This window comes from Salminus brasiliensis, chromosome 17 (assembly GCF_030463535.1).
Source record: "Salminus brasiliensis chromosome 17, fSalBra1.hap2, whole genome shotgun sequence".
In the NCBI taxonomy this organism is placed as follows: Eukaryota; Metazoa; Chordata; class Actinopteri; order Characiformes; family Bryconidae; genus Salminus; species Salminus brasiliensis.
Window position 1 is genome coordinate 28,819,501 of NC_132894.1, and position 17,416 is coordinate 28,836,916.

Genomic DNA, 17,416 nt, shown 5'->3' on the forward strand with positions numbered 1-17,416 from the left:
ATGCTAAGTGTGTTTTCAATGGTGTGCTGCGCAAACAAGAAGAACCGAAAAGGAATGAGAACCATGTCATTAAGATCAAGTGGTCCTAATGCCTTCTGTTCTGTTTGCTGCTCAGACCGCCTGCGCAGCGGTCTTGTGATGCCCAGAGCTGCTATTGTAAAAGGACCAACTCGAGAGCAATTTAATTTTGCTTTTCTCCTGATCCTGAGAGGAATGTGGGGCCATGGAGATGAAAGCAGTATTAATCTCCCCTCTGCTACTCATTTTACTTCGATTTATTAGCACACTAATATGCACCGGGGCTGCATTTGGGCTGTATCAATCAGCACTATGGAGCTACCCAAGCTTAGCTTGTATCTCTGAGGTTTTTAATATTAATTGTAAGAAGCACCGTCACTGAGTGGAATCTTACTGGAGCTGCTGGAGAACCGCTCAGGTAGTCGGACTGTAAAATAAGCTGAAAGCCACTGACAACGCAGTGCATTCTGTTAATAAGAACTATAAGACTATTTAGCAGAAGATCCATCGATACGGTAATGATTTTTTCCTCCAGTGTGAAATCACATTAAGTAATGTCCTAGGGGAAGTCCACTGCAAGCCAGCCACTCCACATCTCCATCCCTCTAGCCTCCGTGTGTGTGTGTGTGTGTGTTTGCTTGAGAGAGCCTTCTGGTTTCCCTCCTTACATTAAGCCGCTAGTTTTGCAGCCAAGCGGAGTGTTGCCATGGGGACCATAGCCGCACCACTCCAGAGAAGGTAACTGGTGACGTGTCTGCCTCCTCAGACCAGCACCGGCCTCCGAGCATGACTCACATTATCATATCCTCATCATCCACTCGTTCCATAGCCGCGTGAGCTGGCCATCTCTCAGATCATCTCTTACAGTACCAGCCCAGAGCAAAACCTACACAGCCCCATCTGAACTCTGAAAAAACACTAAAGGAATGGAAATGGTCTACTTTTGTTTCCGATGTTCCTGTACATACAGTAACCACAGCAACACGACTCAAACCATATATATATACACACACACACACACACACACACACATATATATATATATATACGGTACTTTGACTAATCTATAAAGTGCTAATAATATTTGTGGCTTGTTTTATACTGTAACAAACAGACAAGGTGTGAAGAAATCCATAAAAGTTCAAGGATTTAAAGCAACATTATGCATTAGCAATTGTCCCTCTCATTGCCACTGCCACTCTGGGCTGGAACGCTGCTACTGCACTATGTGTGTTTAGTGGAACAGCACGAGAACTCTTACAAGAACTGCTCCTTTCATGGTTTCTCTATCCTTAAGCTTGTCAACAAATGCACATGTACAGCTGTCTATAACAGGGGGCTTCAAGGTGCGACCTGTGTTCACAACAATGCTGTAAAGGTTAACTGCACTCCACGGCTGCAGGGGGTGCACAGGAGCAAATAAATGCCAATTCTTGCATCTATTTGCATAGCATGGTAGCATGGTGGCTCAGGTGGGAAAACAAACCCCAATCTGCCTTATTAAGGGCAGCTGTGTTAACCATTTTGCTAAACCAGCTAGACACGGTTGAGCTGATGGTTACCATCTGCTCACTTCTATTACACCAACAGAAGCTGAACTGGTCAAACATAAAGCACCACCATGGCACCAAGAAGTCTTTCAAAAGGAAAAGCCTTCTATCTATCATAATCTATCTATGTGTTCATCTATATATCTATCTATCTGTTTATTTGTCCATCTATCTATATGTTTATTTGTCTATCTATCTATCTGTTTATTTGTCCATCTATCTATATGTTTATTTGTCTATCTATCTATCTGTTTATTTGTCTATCTATCTATTTATCTATCTATCTGTTTATTTGTCTATCTATTTATTCTATCTATTCTATAATATTAGCAATTGAGGCAAAGTTACAGACGCAGCAAAAGTGATTTTTCAACCTTTCGGGGGTGCACTAGCCAGGTTTGGAACAGCAAAAGTATAATTAATTGCCATAACATGGCCATTGTTGGACAAGTCACTTGTTTTAACAAAATGCTATAAGGTGCAGGTCTGTAAAAATGTTTGTAGATAAAAGAAAAGTAGTAGAGTTAATTTGCACTTTCAGATATTAGACAACTGACAATCATCTGATCTGTTATAATTTACGTTTGGCAACTGACAATAAGAACACTCATGTATAGCACTGATTAACTAAATCTGTTAGTATCGGGTATCAGCCTAAATGATCTTGAGTGTTTAGCTCCTTAAAACTGGTATCATCATCAGCCATAAATAATTCATATCGTCACTGACAGAGCAACACGAATCCACTATTGGAAGGCAACACAAAGACTATTCATATTGAAACTAGACCAGTTGAGTCCTTACTTTCTAACTTCTGCTACATAGTCCACATTTCTGTCAAACAGATGAGTGACGGAGTGTCGGATGGCTTCGTGTTTGAAGGTAGAGGCCGTGCCGAAAACGGTGACATTGGGAATGGTGGAACACAGCTGAGCAACAGCTTGACCCTGGAGGACAAAAAGAACAGACAAGAGCTTGGATGTAAAAAAAATAGACAACAGCAGTGCTGAGGAATGAAGTGCGTCAGTGAAGCAGCTTGAAACATTACCGCAATGTCTGTTTTTCAGAATGGAAATCTTGGTGGTAAAACAAGTGATAATACAAAGGCCACAGGTTTATGTGAGTAATACACCAGAACCATGACAGCAATCTCAGTTTCTTCAAAGATAGGCTGACTCAGCATTTAATTAGCATAAACTACCATTTACTGAACAAGAAGAGTGCCAGCAAATATCAATAATACCCACACACACACACACACACGAGACCACATTTACAGTCACGACCAAAACAGCTGCATGTAATACACCTGAACTTAACATTAAATGAACTGAACATAAGATTGAACTTAATTAACTGCCTCCTAACTTTGCTATGACAAGGGATGTGGGAAAATATAGATATTTGCAAATATTGGTGGCAGTTAGTGGGTCATTTTGTGTTGTGTTTAAACCCCAACCACTAAATAGCAGTGTTGAACTCTGTGTTCAACTAGGCGTTATGGCGGTTCATTGTGTACACTGTTTAAAATTCGTTCTACAATCAAAATACGAAGTACGAAGGAAATTTAGCAGCGTGATTTATACGCATCACAAACAGCTCAAACTCTTAGCATTGTGTTGCTATTGACAGTAGGCTAGTACACAAATGCTCCTGAGCGACCCATTCACATCTACCTCATTTCAAGTAAGCCCTGCTTGGAGGTCTTACAGGATATTTAGGAGAGGTCGTCAGTCAGCGGAGTCTTTGAGACAAGCAGCTACAATTGCAGTAAATTACATAACTCTCTCTCTCTCTCTCACTCTCTATCTCTCTCTCTCTCTCTCTCTTTCTCTTTACACACACTTACTTGCGGGGTGCCAAGCATTTTCTGAACACACTACGATAATTTGAGAAACGAAAGGCTTTCTAGGGTAAAACTGAACTTTAAGCATGGTTTATTTATATATTTTGTAAATATTTAAATCTTTATTATTTAGCTTTATCATTTTATTATATAATTATATATGTATAAATCATTTATAATTTAGCTTTATTATTTAGTACAAATATCTGATATACACTTTTGTTGTTAAATACGTGTATATAAGTAGTGAAGTAAGCCACTGTTACCCTATAAATACAGGCCTACTGTTTCTCATTTTTATTGACAAAAAATAATTAATATATGAATTAATTAAAGTACAGTGATATACCGTAAAAACAGTGATATGCCACTAAATACAACCAAAAATGTACCGCTCAGTCCTAGTATTGCAATTTGTAGTGCTTTATTGAATCGTAACCCCTGTGTCATGACATGTACAGATTGTATTGCCTTGTTCCTGCCAATACACCAATGCTGCCAGGCCTAGCTGTACAGGACTTAAAAGGTACAGATGAGCCGTATGAGAAAATTCCATACATTGTACCACGGAATTTGCTCTGCTCTACAGAACTATGGAATTTCTTTAGATCGCTCATAAAAGAGCAACCACTCTAGGTTGCCCAACTCGCAACTCAGGATCACATGCCTTTATAACAGCTGTATACCAGCTAAAGGCAGGTCTTAGTGCATTATCAATGGTTAGGGCAGAGTCCTGTTTCAGCTAGGAATCAGTGTGAACTGGGACCACACATCACTCTTACATAACTCCTCTTTGTGCCTTTCACACTAAACCTAGTTCAGTCAAACACTCCAGCAGATTCCATCTTCTCTCAGTAGGCACTTTTCTCTGGTCCAAGACCTGCAGACCATAGCAGACTATGGTTAAGGTTTGAGTACAACATAGACTGAATTAGACTGGAGCTAGATTGGTCCATACCAAACAAAGTAGGTATGAAAGCACCCTAGACTGAGACTGCTTTATGAGACTGAGTATGTATCCTTGCTAAGGACAGGCCTCTGGGCCTCATCAATGGTTAGGACAGAGGGCTTTTTCAGCTAGTAATCAGTGTGAACTGGGACCACACACTAGTCTTACATAACTCCTCTTCGTGCCCTAGCTCAGCCAAACACTGCAGCTGACACCATCCTCTCTCTCAGGAAGTATTTTTCTTCATGTCTTTATGAGGATGCTCCGCTGTAGCAAAGTTCTGGACCTGTAAGTGAATTGATTTCTGAGCTAAGGTTGCTGATGTGTCCAGCTCTCCTGGTATTATTTGATGACTCTGCTATTGGGCTATGGCTGGTTCAATGGCCACTACGAAAACAATTGTGAAACCAAACTGAGGGTCTAATATTCCACTGAAGAATACCTGTTAGACAAAGTAGTAATTCTTGCCTAGACAACTTGAGCCAATCGATTCTTCCCCAATATTTTAAACGTCTGGTTGTCATGCTTTCATATGCAATCACACACGTTTTAATCATATCTTAAACTGGATTAACTGGAGAAAGCCTTTAACCACCCTCATGAAAGGTGGACCTTCATCCACCTTTGTCAGGAACCCTGTCTAAAGCCCTACTCGGACAGGATTAGTTGTACATAGGGAGGTGGGGTGACGTAATTATTACCAGAGTTTCTCAGTGATTTTAGAGCTGTTCGGCTTCGCCATGTCAGCCATTTAACGGACGGCACATCTTCTGCCTTATATAAAACAAGTTGTGAAGCTAACCTTAGGTTATAATAGGTCAGTCCCATGCAAATTAACATGTGGGTAAATTTCCCGTCATACCCTGTGGAAAGGAGTTTTTCATGCTTTCCCTTCAGTATGGTGGTGCCTGAGGATTGAGCTTTTATCTTGCCTGGTACAAATACCTCAGGTTATGAACATGTAGCTGCTGATTTTCAAACAAAAATGTCATTATTACTATAAGCGAGTTATACGATTGGTTTTTGTGACGGCACTGCGCCAGTCGAGTAGCCACTCCCATCTTGGTCATTTACACCGAGATTTCTTATCACGTGCTTCCTGCAGTAAAATTACATTACTCCACCTCCCCATGTACAACTAATCCCATCCAAATAGAGCTTAAGGCTCTTGTCACACTAGTTCATTTACTAAAATCTGACATGCCCTGTTTCGGCTGTCTGCTTCAGTGCTGCCCTAACCCTGTAATCCAGTTCCATGCTGTCCTGCTTCATATATTGGCTTTGTATTTGTTCACAGCAAGATGACGCTGCATACCTGTGCACGTGACTGTTTCACTGAGCATGTGTTCTGGATTTACTCCCATTCTCATACTCCCATGATTTTGAACATTTTGAACAAGTTTTTGCTTAAACCATTTCCCACTACTTGACTTCCTAGTCCTTGTATTTCTTGTTGGTTGACCAAGGGAGTCTTGGTTCCTCTCAAGGTTTTTCCTCTCACTCTGAGAGAATTTATCCTTGCCACTGTCGCCACTGTCTGCTGTAAAGCTGCTTTGTGACAGTGTTTGTTGTACAAATACATTCTGAATTACACCGAATTGAATTGTCTTGCATTGCTGACATGCTATCTTTTTCATTTGGTGAAGTTAGCTTCACATTCCATTCATTATGTCCTTTGTTTGGCCAGATATCTGTCAGAAATACCAGCGCCCTGTTACATATACCTTCTGTATTTTAGCTTTCCCAAGAATCTCACAGTATAAAATCCAGACATCTCCTTCACATACAGAACATTTTTGATGAAACATACTATCTGCCCCTGATGTTGCATAAAAATAGGGACTTGTTAGGGTGAATTTAACCAATCTAACTAAAACATTCTGTAGTCCATGTGACAAAATCTGCTGCAAGAACAATATGAGAGCCTGTTAAAGGTCTGATTTTAACAGGCAGACGTGGACAGCACAGCACTGATGTGCACTGGGAAAAGCTTGTTCGGCATGGACTGTTGTAAAAATGTGTTCCCACCAGCTGTAAACTTCACCACAGCTTACTTGGATCTGGTCCAAGATCTGCTGACCACAGCAGACAATGGTCCAGATGTTTGTTGAACACTCAAGCACAACGTTTGATTGGTCCGTGCCAAACAAGGTAAGTGTGAAAGCACCCTGGTAACAATACCCTGGCTACATAACACAACTACAAGTATTTGTGAGTACTTGTTTGTGAAAAATCTCATCTGAAAGTTTCCTAACCCCTCTCTTTTGCCCCTCTCCAACCTAAGAGGTGTATTTTTTATGGTAGATTCTGTTACCCTGAAGTGTTTATTTTTCTATTTCAAAAACCAATCCAACCAAATCCACTTATCTCCCTTCAAAAGCACATGCGTAAGGTAGAAAAATGCATTCACCATCATAAACTATGCATTTAGGCTGCCACGCAAGCAGAATGCTCAGTACATCTGATCCTCATAGTCTGCTTTTCTAACACAAGTCAAATAACATTTGGGGCCACAAGGACTTAGCAGGCTACTCTACTGAAGCTTTACATTAACTTACTGTTATTTACACTGGCTTAGCTGAACCTCAAGGTTTCCATTATTAAAGAAATGTCTAAAACAATCCTAAAATACTTGAGTGGAGGAATCCTAATATCAGATTTTTTGCTTTTGCCAGGTGCTCCTTCGGTGTCCCCAAAGCCACCCTGAGGCAAACAGGCTTACCACTCCACCTCCAGCTGAGTGAACCAATACAGACATCCCCTCCCGGAGATTGGCCACTTCAAACAGCATCATGTAGGCAGCCACAAAGTTCATGCAGAAGGCTGCCGCCTCGGGGAAAGTCATCTCATCAGGGATCTTATAAACCCAGTCCAGCGGTGTACACACCACCTCAGCCCAGGCGTTATAGTTCACGAAGGCCATCACGCGGTCACCAATCTAAAAGCAGGCAAAGACACAGATCAGATACTGTGAGAGGGGTAAAGAGAAGCTAGTGGGGTTAGGGTAGTGTTTTCTCATTTGCAGAACATCCATATTAGCATATTCAGTTTCCATGTTATATTAGCATATGTAAGTGAAGTATGTCTGTTCCCTTTCACTGTTCAAAAATGTGCACAAAATCATAAAGACATTACCCGTAAAACATCTGTGCTCTGAGAATATACTGTAACCATGTATTAACCATTTATTTAGATAGTCCACACATTTTCACAGGCTTAAAAAGTAATTGGACACTCTAACTCTAAACATAAGGATTATTTTTAATACTACAATGCACATCCTTTGCAGACAATGTCAGCCTGAAGCCTAAAAACCCATGGACATCTTTAAATGCTGAGTTTCCTCCCTTGAGATGCTTTGCTAGGTTTTTTCTACTTCAGCTGTCTTCAGCTGCTGCCTGTTAATGGGTTTTTCTTCCTTTAGTTTTGACTTTAGTAAGTGAAAAACAGTTGGGTTGAGGTTAGGAGGCTGACTCGTCATTTAAGGACTCTGGCATTTTATTTCTTTGCCTTAAGAAGCTTTTAATAGTCATATCATCAGTAATCACCACTGACCTGGTCCACTGCCAGCCATACAGTGCCTCCACCATGTTTAACAGACAATGTGATATGCTTCGCGTCATGTACTTTATGTATACATCATGTATTATAGTTTTACATTTAACTCACTGAGAAACATTATCATAACAAATATAACAAAATAATATATATAATCATATTTATTTAACAGGGTAATTGAAGTGTTTGAGAAAAAAAGGTTGGCTGTGTCTGAAAGGTAATAAATGCTGCCTACTCAGGCAGTATTCAAAGGCAGGAAGGTATCAAGTCATCAAGTCCAAATCAAATGTTTGTATAAATTCCTGCCGCTAAGATACCTTCAGCTTGCCTATTTGTGAGAGAAACATTAAAGTATCCTTTGCAGCCCTGTCCCAGGATCCTCTGATCCTAGCGCCAGTTTGTCTTGAGAGAAAAAGCAACATGGTGTACAAGCAGAAATCTGTACAAATGTAAGTCATAAATGTTAATATAAAAAAATATTCTTTTATGACGAGAAATTGAAAAGTGTAATCCGGATTTTGGCTTTTTATGTTTCAAGAACATAAACTTGGGTCTTCATCCACACCGGTTTATGAAAAGCGTTGAACTAAGCTTAACTATAAATAGGCCATGAAGCTACAAAGCTAGCACTACAAATAAATAGTAAAAGAAGGAGAAACCCAACATTTGGAAATGACCTCTACAGAAATACTGTAGAGGGTCCTGACGCAGCAATAGGCCAAATACCCTTCAATCTGTTTGCAAAACTGATCATCAGTTAGTGGACAAGTCTGTTATTTCTGCCCAAGGGTGTCACCAATTACTGGAGGTTTTTTCTGACAGATATTTAATGCATTATTTTCCTCAATAAATAAATGTACTCCAATGTTTTTTTTATTTATTTATGTGGGTTCTCTATATTAACCGTTAAATGAAAATCTGATCATATCAGATCATATGTATGCAGACATACAGAAAACTGTGAATGGCTCAGAATCATCCTAACAGCACTGTATCCTATTCAGTCAGCAGCTGTTTAACTGCACTTAAGAAAGAGTGCTTCAGCTCAGACAGCTTTCTGAATGAGGCACAATACATCAGAACAAGCAGCTAACCAACACTTTCATTTACATATACAGGTCATTTACATATATCAGTCATATACTTTTATTGGTTAGCAACCGTGTGCATTAAAAATGTAATTTCTAGGGCTGACCAATATAAAGATTTTGTTATTAGTACCATTATCAGAAAATGCTGATAACTAAAAATCAACAGAAATTTATATGTGTGTTTTCATTTTGGTTAAACAATCTTTAAGGGACCATATCTTCCAACAATCTTTAAACAAACTACATACATAAAGTATCAAACATCTAAAAATATAAGCAAATGCTTGACTTCTGAATCAAAAATGATGCTGTGTGTATTGTTACACCCATATTAATCAACAGAGTGTAATATTTGTATTTTAGCATTTTATAATTTTGGTTAAACAGTCTTTAGGGGACCATATCTTCAACAATATTTAAAATTGTTTTTAAAAATCACTTACAACATTTTTGTGACTTTATTCTCAACGTTATTCTCAACTTCTTTTCATCATATACAATCAAAAAAATCTGTTTTTGGTACTGTGAGTGTATGAGTGTGCTACAATGTCTACGTACCTCAAAGCCTGTAGTGTTTTCTCCCATAGCCTCCACTATTCCAGAACATTCAAATCCAGGCACAAGAGGTGTTTTAGGAGGATTATCGATATTCCCTTGACGTACCATAAGGTCGAGGAAATTCAACCCGCTGAAAAAATGAAATGTCAGGGTCACAATCCCACAATCACAGTCCTCTGCATTAGTACCATTTCACCTGTTCATGATTTTCACATTCTGATTTTTTTTTGGCAAACAAAGATGTACTTTTCATGACATTATTCATTTTAATCCAATATATATTATTTTAATTTCTGAAATGATATCCTTGTATGTTATACATTATATAACACTACTTGTATAAACAGAACTGAATACACCTTTAAATATCCAGCATGAATCTACAGAAGAATTCTATAGAAACCTAATGACTAGGATCTGTGTTACTGTGTTGGTGATAAGAACCAGGGTTCACAACGCCTTCACCTAAGGTTTCATCAGACCAGAATCTGCATGTTATATGACTTGCTAATAATGGTAGAACTGAGTTATGTCTAAAATAATTATAATAATTCAGAAACCATCTTCTGGGAGGAAGCTGGTTCCTATCACCACCTACCTTTTTTCTAGAACAGAGCCTTTTCCATTAAACCACTTACTCACAATAACTTTGTTGACATTTTAAATGTTTAATAGAAAAAGTAAAAAAGTAAACTTGTACTATGACTATAAACGTTCAAAATCTCAAAATCTCTAAAATTAGGACACTTTGAACACAAAATCTAAACATTTAACACTTGCTTGATTTTAGAATTGAAAATGCCATGCAATGTTACACCCATATGAACTTGCAAGGTATTGGGCTCTGGTTCGCCACACCATTGAGAACATGGGTCGAGCCGCGTTCAAGAGCTCAACATAAACTGCAGGAGAATAATAAATATATATAATATATAATATAATAAATGAATATTAAATGAGCTAAAAGAGCAAATCCAACACGCTGCACTGTCCTATTCAGATCTTGTGAAAACGTAATTAAAAAAAAAAAAAGCAATGTTATTTAAACAGGGTTTTTTTGTTTTTAACTTTATGTGATTTCTGCTCAATTTAAAATATATAATAATAAAAAAATACACTAAATCACATTTACTGATTATTGAACACCTGATGGTTATGGCCGCTTTTGCCAATCACGCCGCTGCAACGTGTTGCTACTCCTGAGACACACACAGCACCTACTGCACCCGCCTCCAGACAAAACACATCAAATGAAATGCACGCGGAAAACAAAAGCCTGCAATATTTAGCTAGTTAACTACCATGCTTTCACTCGGATTTTCACTTCTCCCTCTTGGGGCTCAGGCATGGGCTTCTTGGTTACTTTGAGTTTGTTTAGACCCCCGAATCCTGTCAGCAGCACAGCCCGCATTTCTTTTGAATCCGCTGCACAGACGACGCTCTCCGGCTCCTTCGCCCCATTTTTCTCTATCATGTGTTCAGTCTCTTCTGTCGTCTCCGGTCCTTCCTTTGCCATCGCTGCTGGGATCGTATGCTGGCCAGAGGAGAGCCGCAGTCTAACGGTCTTCCCGATGCTTCTCCAGCAAGTCAGGCGTTACTTGCCTAGTGATGGGCGATTCGCGACGAATCGTTCTTTTTGAACGACTCTTTTACACGAATCGAATGAAACGATTCGTGGTGTTGCCGACACACGCGTGCAACCTTACGCCATCAAAATGTACTGCTATAACTCGGGAAACTGACCGTATGAATGCACAAGGTAGGTCACCGTAAGGTGTATACAAAAACAATGTCCACGCGTGTGGTGTGTGGTTAATCAAACCTGGCACTGTTCGATTCACTTAAACGGCTAGTTCGAAAGAATCGACTCAGTAAATTGCGTCGTAATGCTCATCAGTGCTGCTCTTGGCTGAAGTGTCTGCCCGCAGAATGAAACGTGGGAAGATTCGCTTCTACAGGACTTACGGTAAACTGACCGAACAGCGAAACCTGAGTCAAAGCGCAGCGATTTTCATGCAAGGTCCGACCGTTTTCTTTCAACGGCCTTTAAAATCGTTTCGTAGACAAAAAAGTCCCCAAAACGACAACTTTAGCTTAAATGATCCTTCCATAGCACCATCTATACCAGTTGAATACTGTACATACTGTGTATTTGCCCCTCTTCAGTTCTACTCTTATTTTTGTGTATTTGCTGTCTAGTTGTTTTTTTAGATAACATACTATTTGAGACAAAATTCAACAATCAAATTTTATTTCTTTATATATTTATTTTATTGACATTTAATTGTTGCTTTTATGTAAACACCTTGTATCTCCAAAATGTCAGGCCTGCAGAGGGTGAATATGTCCATAATTTTTAAAGTATTTATTTATTTATTTATTTTTAATGAACTAATTAATTTGTCGTGTTATATCTGAGCTGTATTGTGCTGTGTTGTAGATGAAAAATGGAATAAAATATTTTTTTAAATATTCAAAGTAAATATATATATATATAATATATTTCTTTTGATCTATTCATCAGTTGTACACAATGTGAAAAATACATTAAGCCAAAAATGAAAAACAGCAAAAGTTTTTTTGCATGATAGCAATAACAAATCCACATAGCTCTTTTCACTTTCACTATATGTGCTATTTATTATTTACTTTATCTTCTCTTAGTTAACATCTTCTTCTATTGGAAATCTGTCAACAACTGTGTACTTGTCTAGTCCTTTAGTTTTATAGGTCATACATGTGCACACTCGTCAGGACAAATCTCTAATGTGTGTAACAGACATGTTGAATTAAAGTGATACTTATTCTGAACTGTCCTTTTAAGACTTAGGTTAAGCTTTTATGGTCATTCTGATCAACACCAACTACATTAGCATGAATGTCAGAACGTCACATGACACTTCTCATGCTGAATAGGTACAGAGGTGTAATTTAAATTCAGTGGTTTGCAATGTATTTGCAAATCACCTAGTGTCTGAATAAGGGCCTTCACTTCTGTCCATCGCTCGTAACCATGTAACGTACCTATTATTTTCATTGTAGTTACCGAATAATAGGGCTGTCTCTTGCCAGAACTGCATAACACTCAACAAGCAACCCAATCATATGTGTGAAACCCTCTAATATTACTCTACAGTCTATATGCTTCTTTCACTTCAGAGGCCGGTTCTGTATCTCTCAGCTTGTCATCAAATGCATGTGTACAGCTGTCCTTACAGCAGTGGTCCAAAGTGAACTACCAATGCCAATTCTTGCACAGTTCTTTTTTGAGCTTAAACTTAAGTTAATTTTTCTGCCAAGAGCTGAAGCATGACACTATGACTTTGACATATTTTTCTCATTCCTTTATGTTAAACACTAGCAAATTTTTGGGTCCAAGTTCCTGTGTGCCCCTTTTTTCTTGTATCAGATTAGTACCCTCTATGCCTCAATGTGGACTTTACAGCTGCCTCTTAACTAAATTTCTTTATGATGTCCATTATAAATTCACAGTGAAAGAGTTTGTTTATTGTTGTCTGGCCAATGTGATGGAGAAGAGGATATTCGGGTTGGATATTTACTTTATTTATGTCTTTAAACTGCTAGATTGAACGCCTGTAGGGCCGTCCTAAATGCAAGCATTTAAACCTCAAAGTTTGTGCTCTACATGAACTGATGACACCTGATCTTAGTCACCCATCTTCTTGTGGGCCACTGCAGACACCTTTTACCTTTGCTTTTTCAAAGTTAAATACTATAGACTATGAAAACAAGGAAAACCTGCCACCTGGTGGTTAAAAACATAATTCAAGCAGGTCTGTTTGTAGCAACATTGACAGATATTTTATTTTATTTTATCTCCTGAGACCTTATAGAAGAAGAATGACTGCTAGCAACTCGTTGTGTGGTTTACCGGCTTTTATTTCCTAATTACAAATCACAACACAGATGAAATACACATCTCAGCAATAAAAATAATAGTAGTTGTAGGTCTCTTTTAAAGTAGAAACAAAACTATTACATCTGTTGAATACCTCTGGCATTACAGACAACATGTAAAGCCTCCATATTCAGCTTCTTGCTAGGTCCTCTTTCTTAGGCTACAACAATGAGCCTTAGTGACCAGTGCTACACTGCATCATTCTTGTGCGTAGTACAGCATTGAAAAAACATATGTTGTGCGTACTGAAGCAGACTTAAGCCACTTACCAGAATGCAGACTGTTAAAAAGGGAATTCCACATATTTAGCAAATTACAGCTCACAGTGTCGGTGATAAGCCGCTAACAGAAGACATCTCATGCTTCTTACTTTTATAAGTAAGACAGTTACAGATACACTGTGTGATGCCAGAGATGTTTTTACAATACTTTGAAATGATTTTGGCTTAAAAACTGTATTTATTTATTTAAATCAATTCTTGTCAGAAAGGTAAATACAGGACATTGCATGGTGAAATTGTTTCCAAAGAAAAGACATTTTTCCAGTCTAACCACTATTTTACCTTCATCAAGACCCCTGGTTTCTATCGCCACCACTGTAAAAAAATCTGAGATGGCAACGTTCTTTACAATTAACCAATTCACATCATACCTGAATGACCTTGTTTACATCTCAAGCACTAAATTGCGCAGAAATTTGGTGGAATTCCCCTTTAAATCTAACAGGAATATTGTACATGTTCCTGACTACTTTAAATAGCATGTAATAATTTACTTGAAACATTTAAAGGAAGCAACGAGATGATGTAATATAATCTGGCGCAACAGTTTTTATAGCATAAAACAGATCTTTATATAGTGAAAAGGTGTAGTTTCTACTTTCTTGGGACCTCAGTGAATATTCGCAGCCCATGCATTGCTTGAATCTCCTCCTTGAGTGCCTGTAAAAGCACAATTCAGATTAATTTACAACAGCGGAAAAAGCTTTACCAGCATGTCCTGGGACCAAAACTCTTAAAACAACAGCAGGCCCTACATGCAAAAAACAATCATAATAGTCAAGCAATAATAAGTGTTAATAGAAAGTAACCATTCTAACTAAAAAGCAAATATTAGGTAAATTTCTCTATATTCTTCTACAATATGCCTTTTGAATGACTAGGGCTCTCACTAGGACTAGGCTCTCACATTATCTTATAATATCCGACCTCATGTCCCTGTTTAATATCATATATGTGTGTAAAGAGAAAACCAAGTGCATCGGATGTGTCTTTAAAGAGCTCTTCCAATGCGGTCTGAATCAAAGTTTCATTTCAATAATAAAGCCTGATTTAATACTGATTTAATATAAAACGCTTCAATCACAAAACTCAGCATTTAAATACTGTATGTCTGGATTACGGCCGATAGCAGTTTGTTCCAAAGCCTAGGCTGCAGCTGAGGTGGAGCGGGTAGGATGCGATAGGACTGTCCATTAAGACTCCTTCTTAGTAGCCTTAGTAGTCTAACCAGGCTTTTGAGGTGATGTCAATTGCTTTGCGAAACGCACATTTTTTTACAGTTGGAGTTATAATTTTTTACAGTTATAAAAACTAAGCTTTTAAAAGGATCTCTGCTACAGAGGCTTTGTTTTTCACCATTTCCATTGTGCTGTTTGTTTTTCTCTTCGTGTTATATGTGCACAGAGAACTGTGGGTACCCGAGGGCTGGGTGGGATACATTAGTTGTGTCCTTGAAATCGCTCTGAATGTGGCTGCATTTCTAGTGGTCCTTCAAAGGGTCCTTTACTTCGGAATAGTCTTCTGTGACGCAGCGACTGAGGAATGCAGCCTAGGCTTTGGAAACGCAGCTAGTGTGTTTCAATCTGGGATACTTTTTAAATGAGATACAGTACAGGGCAGCCAATCAGAACAGAGGTCATTTACATACATCCACCTGTTGATGTATACTATAGTAAAATCCACCTAGAGTGACCTGATCACGGGTCAGAGTTATGAGTCAAGAGTTCTAAATCTTCTTGGCTCATAAAACTTTACACATTTCATAAGTAGCCCTCAGGGGAATATAAAACACAGGTTATGGGACTTTTTTGTGTTATTCTGTTAAAATGTCTCGCGAATCTGAAAATGTCCTCTGACGTACCTGATTCACTAACTGGTGTTGCTGCACTGTTCTTTTCCCTCTGAATTCATCTGACTCGATGTGTATTTCATACATGGCACCACAGCCTCCTGAAACCAACAGATACAGCTGAGGACAGACAGAAGCCAAGAAGTACCACAGTAAGCAGGGGGGCAGGGGGGCAGGGGACCAGTCTGGGCATTAAGCAAGCAAAAGCTCACCTGATATGTCCACAACTTTTAGCGAGGAAGCGAGTGGAAACTTCTCCTTGAGTATTTTTGTGATCCGGACCTCTCCGTCCGTTTTAGTCGAAAAGCTCCTCAGCACGGGTCGACACGGTACCAGCAGAGTCTGGACAGTACAAGAGGAGCAGCAGCAGAAAAGTCGTAAACACAGCAGCCCCCACATCTAAATATCTACACATTAGGCTACCTTTACAGAAAGCCTCCGTGTTCCCAATGCCACTGTCCTTCGCTGGAAACACACCATATACATAACAGACAGTATACAGGCAAAGTGAACTAGAGACAGACAGGCTCCTTGTTATCTAATAGTGGCTGGCTAACCCTGCTAGCTAGCTAGCATAGCACTAACAACACTAAACTTAAAGGTCGTGTAAATAAACAGGTTGTAAGGGAGTTACTTTGCATCTTAGTAGACTTGGGAAAGACATCGTGGGAATGAATCGCTTTTGCCAATTGTAAATATTTTACAAGCCGGTGGGAAAAGTCATGTCCCTGCACTTGGTGTCGCAGTAATACTACGCAATCGACAGCGTCCCTGCCGGCCAGCCCCTCAGCTGGTTTATGCTGCCCCCTGCAGCACATTAAGATTATTACATCTTTATTAAACGTCATAAATTGTGTTCAAAACATTTTTGATTTTTTTCCCGGCCTGTGTTTAACAACACTGGGAAATATGTCTGTAGAAATAAGTAAATTAATTTAATTCTTATATGTAGGAGCCGAACATTTTAATAATAGAATAAAAAGAAAATAAACTCGCATTGGACTGGTATGACATTGCAATATTTTCCATATTTCAAAATGTTATTATGTGTGAAAACTCATACCAGTAAAAACTATTCCTCCTATTAAAATAAATTGGGGAAGTCATCCATTCTTACAGAGCCCCTAAGGTGACATGGTGGTTGTTCTTAATAAGGCGTGACCACAGTGGAACTGATCATTTTGTGTATTACTGACCTCAAAATGTGTCCTCCGCATTTAACCCATCTGTGGTAGTGAACACACACACACACACTAGTGAACTAGGGGCAGTGAGTACACACACACCCAGAGCGGTGGGCAGCCAACTCCAGCGCCCAGGGAGCAGAAAGGGTAAAGGGCCCAACAGTGGCACCTTGCCAAGCCCGGGGCAACCCTGTTATTGATAGCCTAATGCTCTAACCGCTGAGCCACCACTGCCCACAAGTAGGTAATAAGGTGCAGGGGCACTACCAGGGATTTTGAGCCCCCTGAAAAGATATTACACTGGGCCCAACAACTCTAATAATTCTGACAGAATACTTTTTAGGGCCCCTGTCAGTCACAGGCCCAACCCATGCACCCCCAACCCATACATCCCCCTGAGAAGAGAGTGCCCCTTGTATTACACCAAATAAACATATCCATTGTCCAGACATGTCACTAAGTATACAGGTGCCCCTTTTGAGAAGTGAGAAAGAGGGGTTTGTCCCTTTTCCTAGTCAAGCAAAACACCAGGGTAGCCATTAGACTGTTTTACTGATGATTTTTAGTTTATTCATTTCCTTTCTTTTACAGCATAATTTAATTTCCTTTGCAC

General features: G+C 39.1%; 2 protein-coding genes across 3 annotated transcripts in view; both read right to left on the reverse strand.

Moving 5' to 3' along the window:
- The window catches only part of vat1l (vesicle amine transport 1-like), a 46,067-nt gene extending 34,872 nt beyond the window's left edge, over window positions 1–11,195 (reverse strand). Inside the window, exons 1-4 of the mRNA XM_072660705.1 lie at window positions 10,872–11,195; window positions 9,571–9,700; window positions 7,086–7,301; window positions 2,373–2,515 (exon numbers count right to left, since the gene is read on the reverse strand). Coding sequence (XP_072516806.1) covers window positions 2,373–2,515; window positions 7,086–7,301; window positions 9,571–9,700; window positions 10,872–11,086 — 704 coding nt within the window. The 5' untranslated portion in view covers window positions 11,087–11,195. The remainder of the gene's footprint in view (window positions 1–2,372; window positions 2,516–7,085; window positions 7,302–9,570; window positions 9,701–10,871) is intronic.
- A 2,254-nt stretch (window positions 11,196–13,449) lies between these two features.
- Window positions 13,450–17,174, reverse strand: bola3 (bolA family member 3). Of its 2 annotated transcripts, XM_072660115.1 has the most exons (4): window positions 16,254–17,174; window positions 15,832–15,961; window positions 15,632–15,720; window positions 13,450–14,430 (listed from the first exon to the last, which is right to left on the reverse strand). In XM_072660115.1, exons 1-4 carry the CDS (start codon window positions 16,281–16,283, stop codon window positions 14,365–14,367), a joined length of 315 nt encoding a protein of 104 aa, XP_072516216.1. In that variant the 5' UTR covers window positions 16,284–17,174; the 3' UTR covers window positions 13,450–14,364. The 2 variants fall into 2 exon arrangements, with proteins under 2 accessions (XP_072516216.1, XP_072516215.1); XM_072660114.1 differs by lacking the exon at window positions 16,254–17,174 and having other exon boundaries at window positions 15,832–16,247.
- Between the last annotated feature and the right edge of the window lie 242 nt (window positions 17,175–17,416).

What these genes read in the sequence shown, in the direction of transcription:
- bola3 (XM_072660114.1), bottom strand. Translation starts at nt 16,018, where the DNA reads ATGTGGGGGCTGCTGTGTTTACGACTTTTCTGCTGCTGCTCCTCTTGT. An exon ending in AAAAGTTGTGGACATATCAG is followed by an intron (nt 15,721 to 15,831) that starts GTGAGCTTTTGC and finishes TGTTGGTTTCAG; the next exon opens with GAGGCTGTGGTGCCATGTAT. An exon ending in AACACCAGTTAGTGAATCAG is followed by an intron (nt 14,431 to 15,631) that starts GTACGTCAGAGG and finishes GTGCTTTTACAG; the next exon opens with GCACTCAAGGAGGAGATTCA.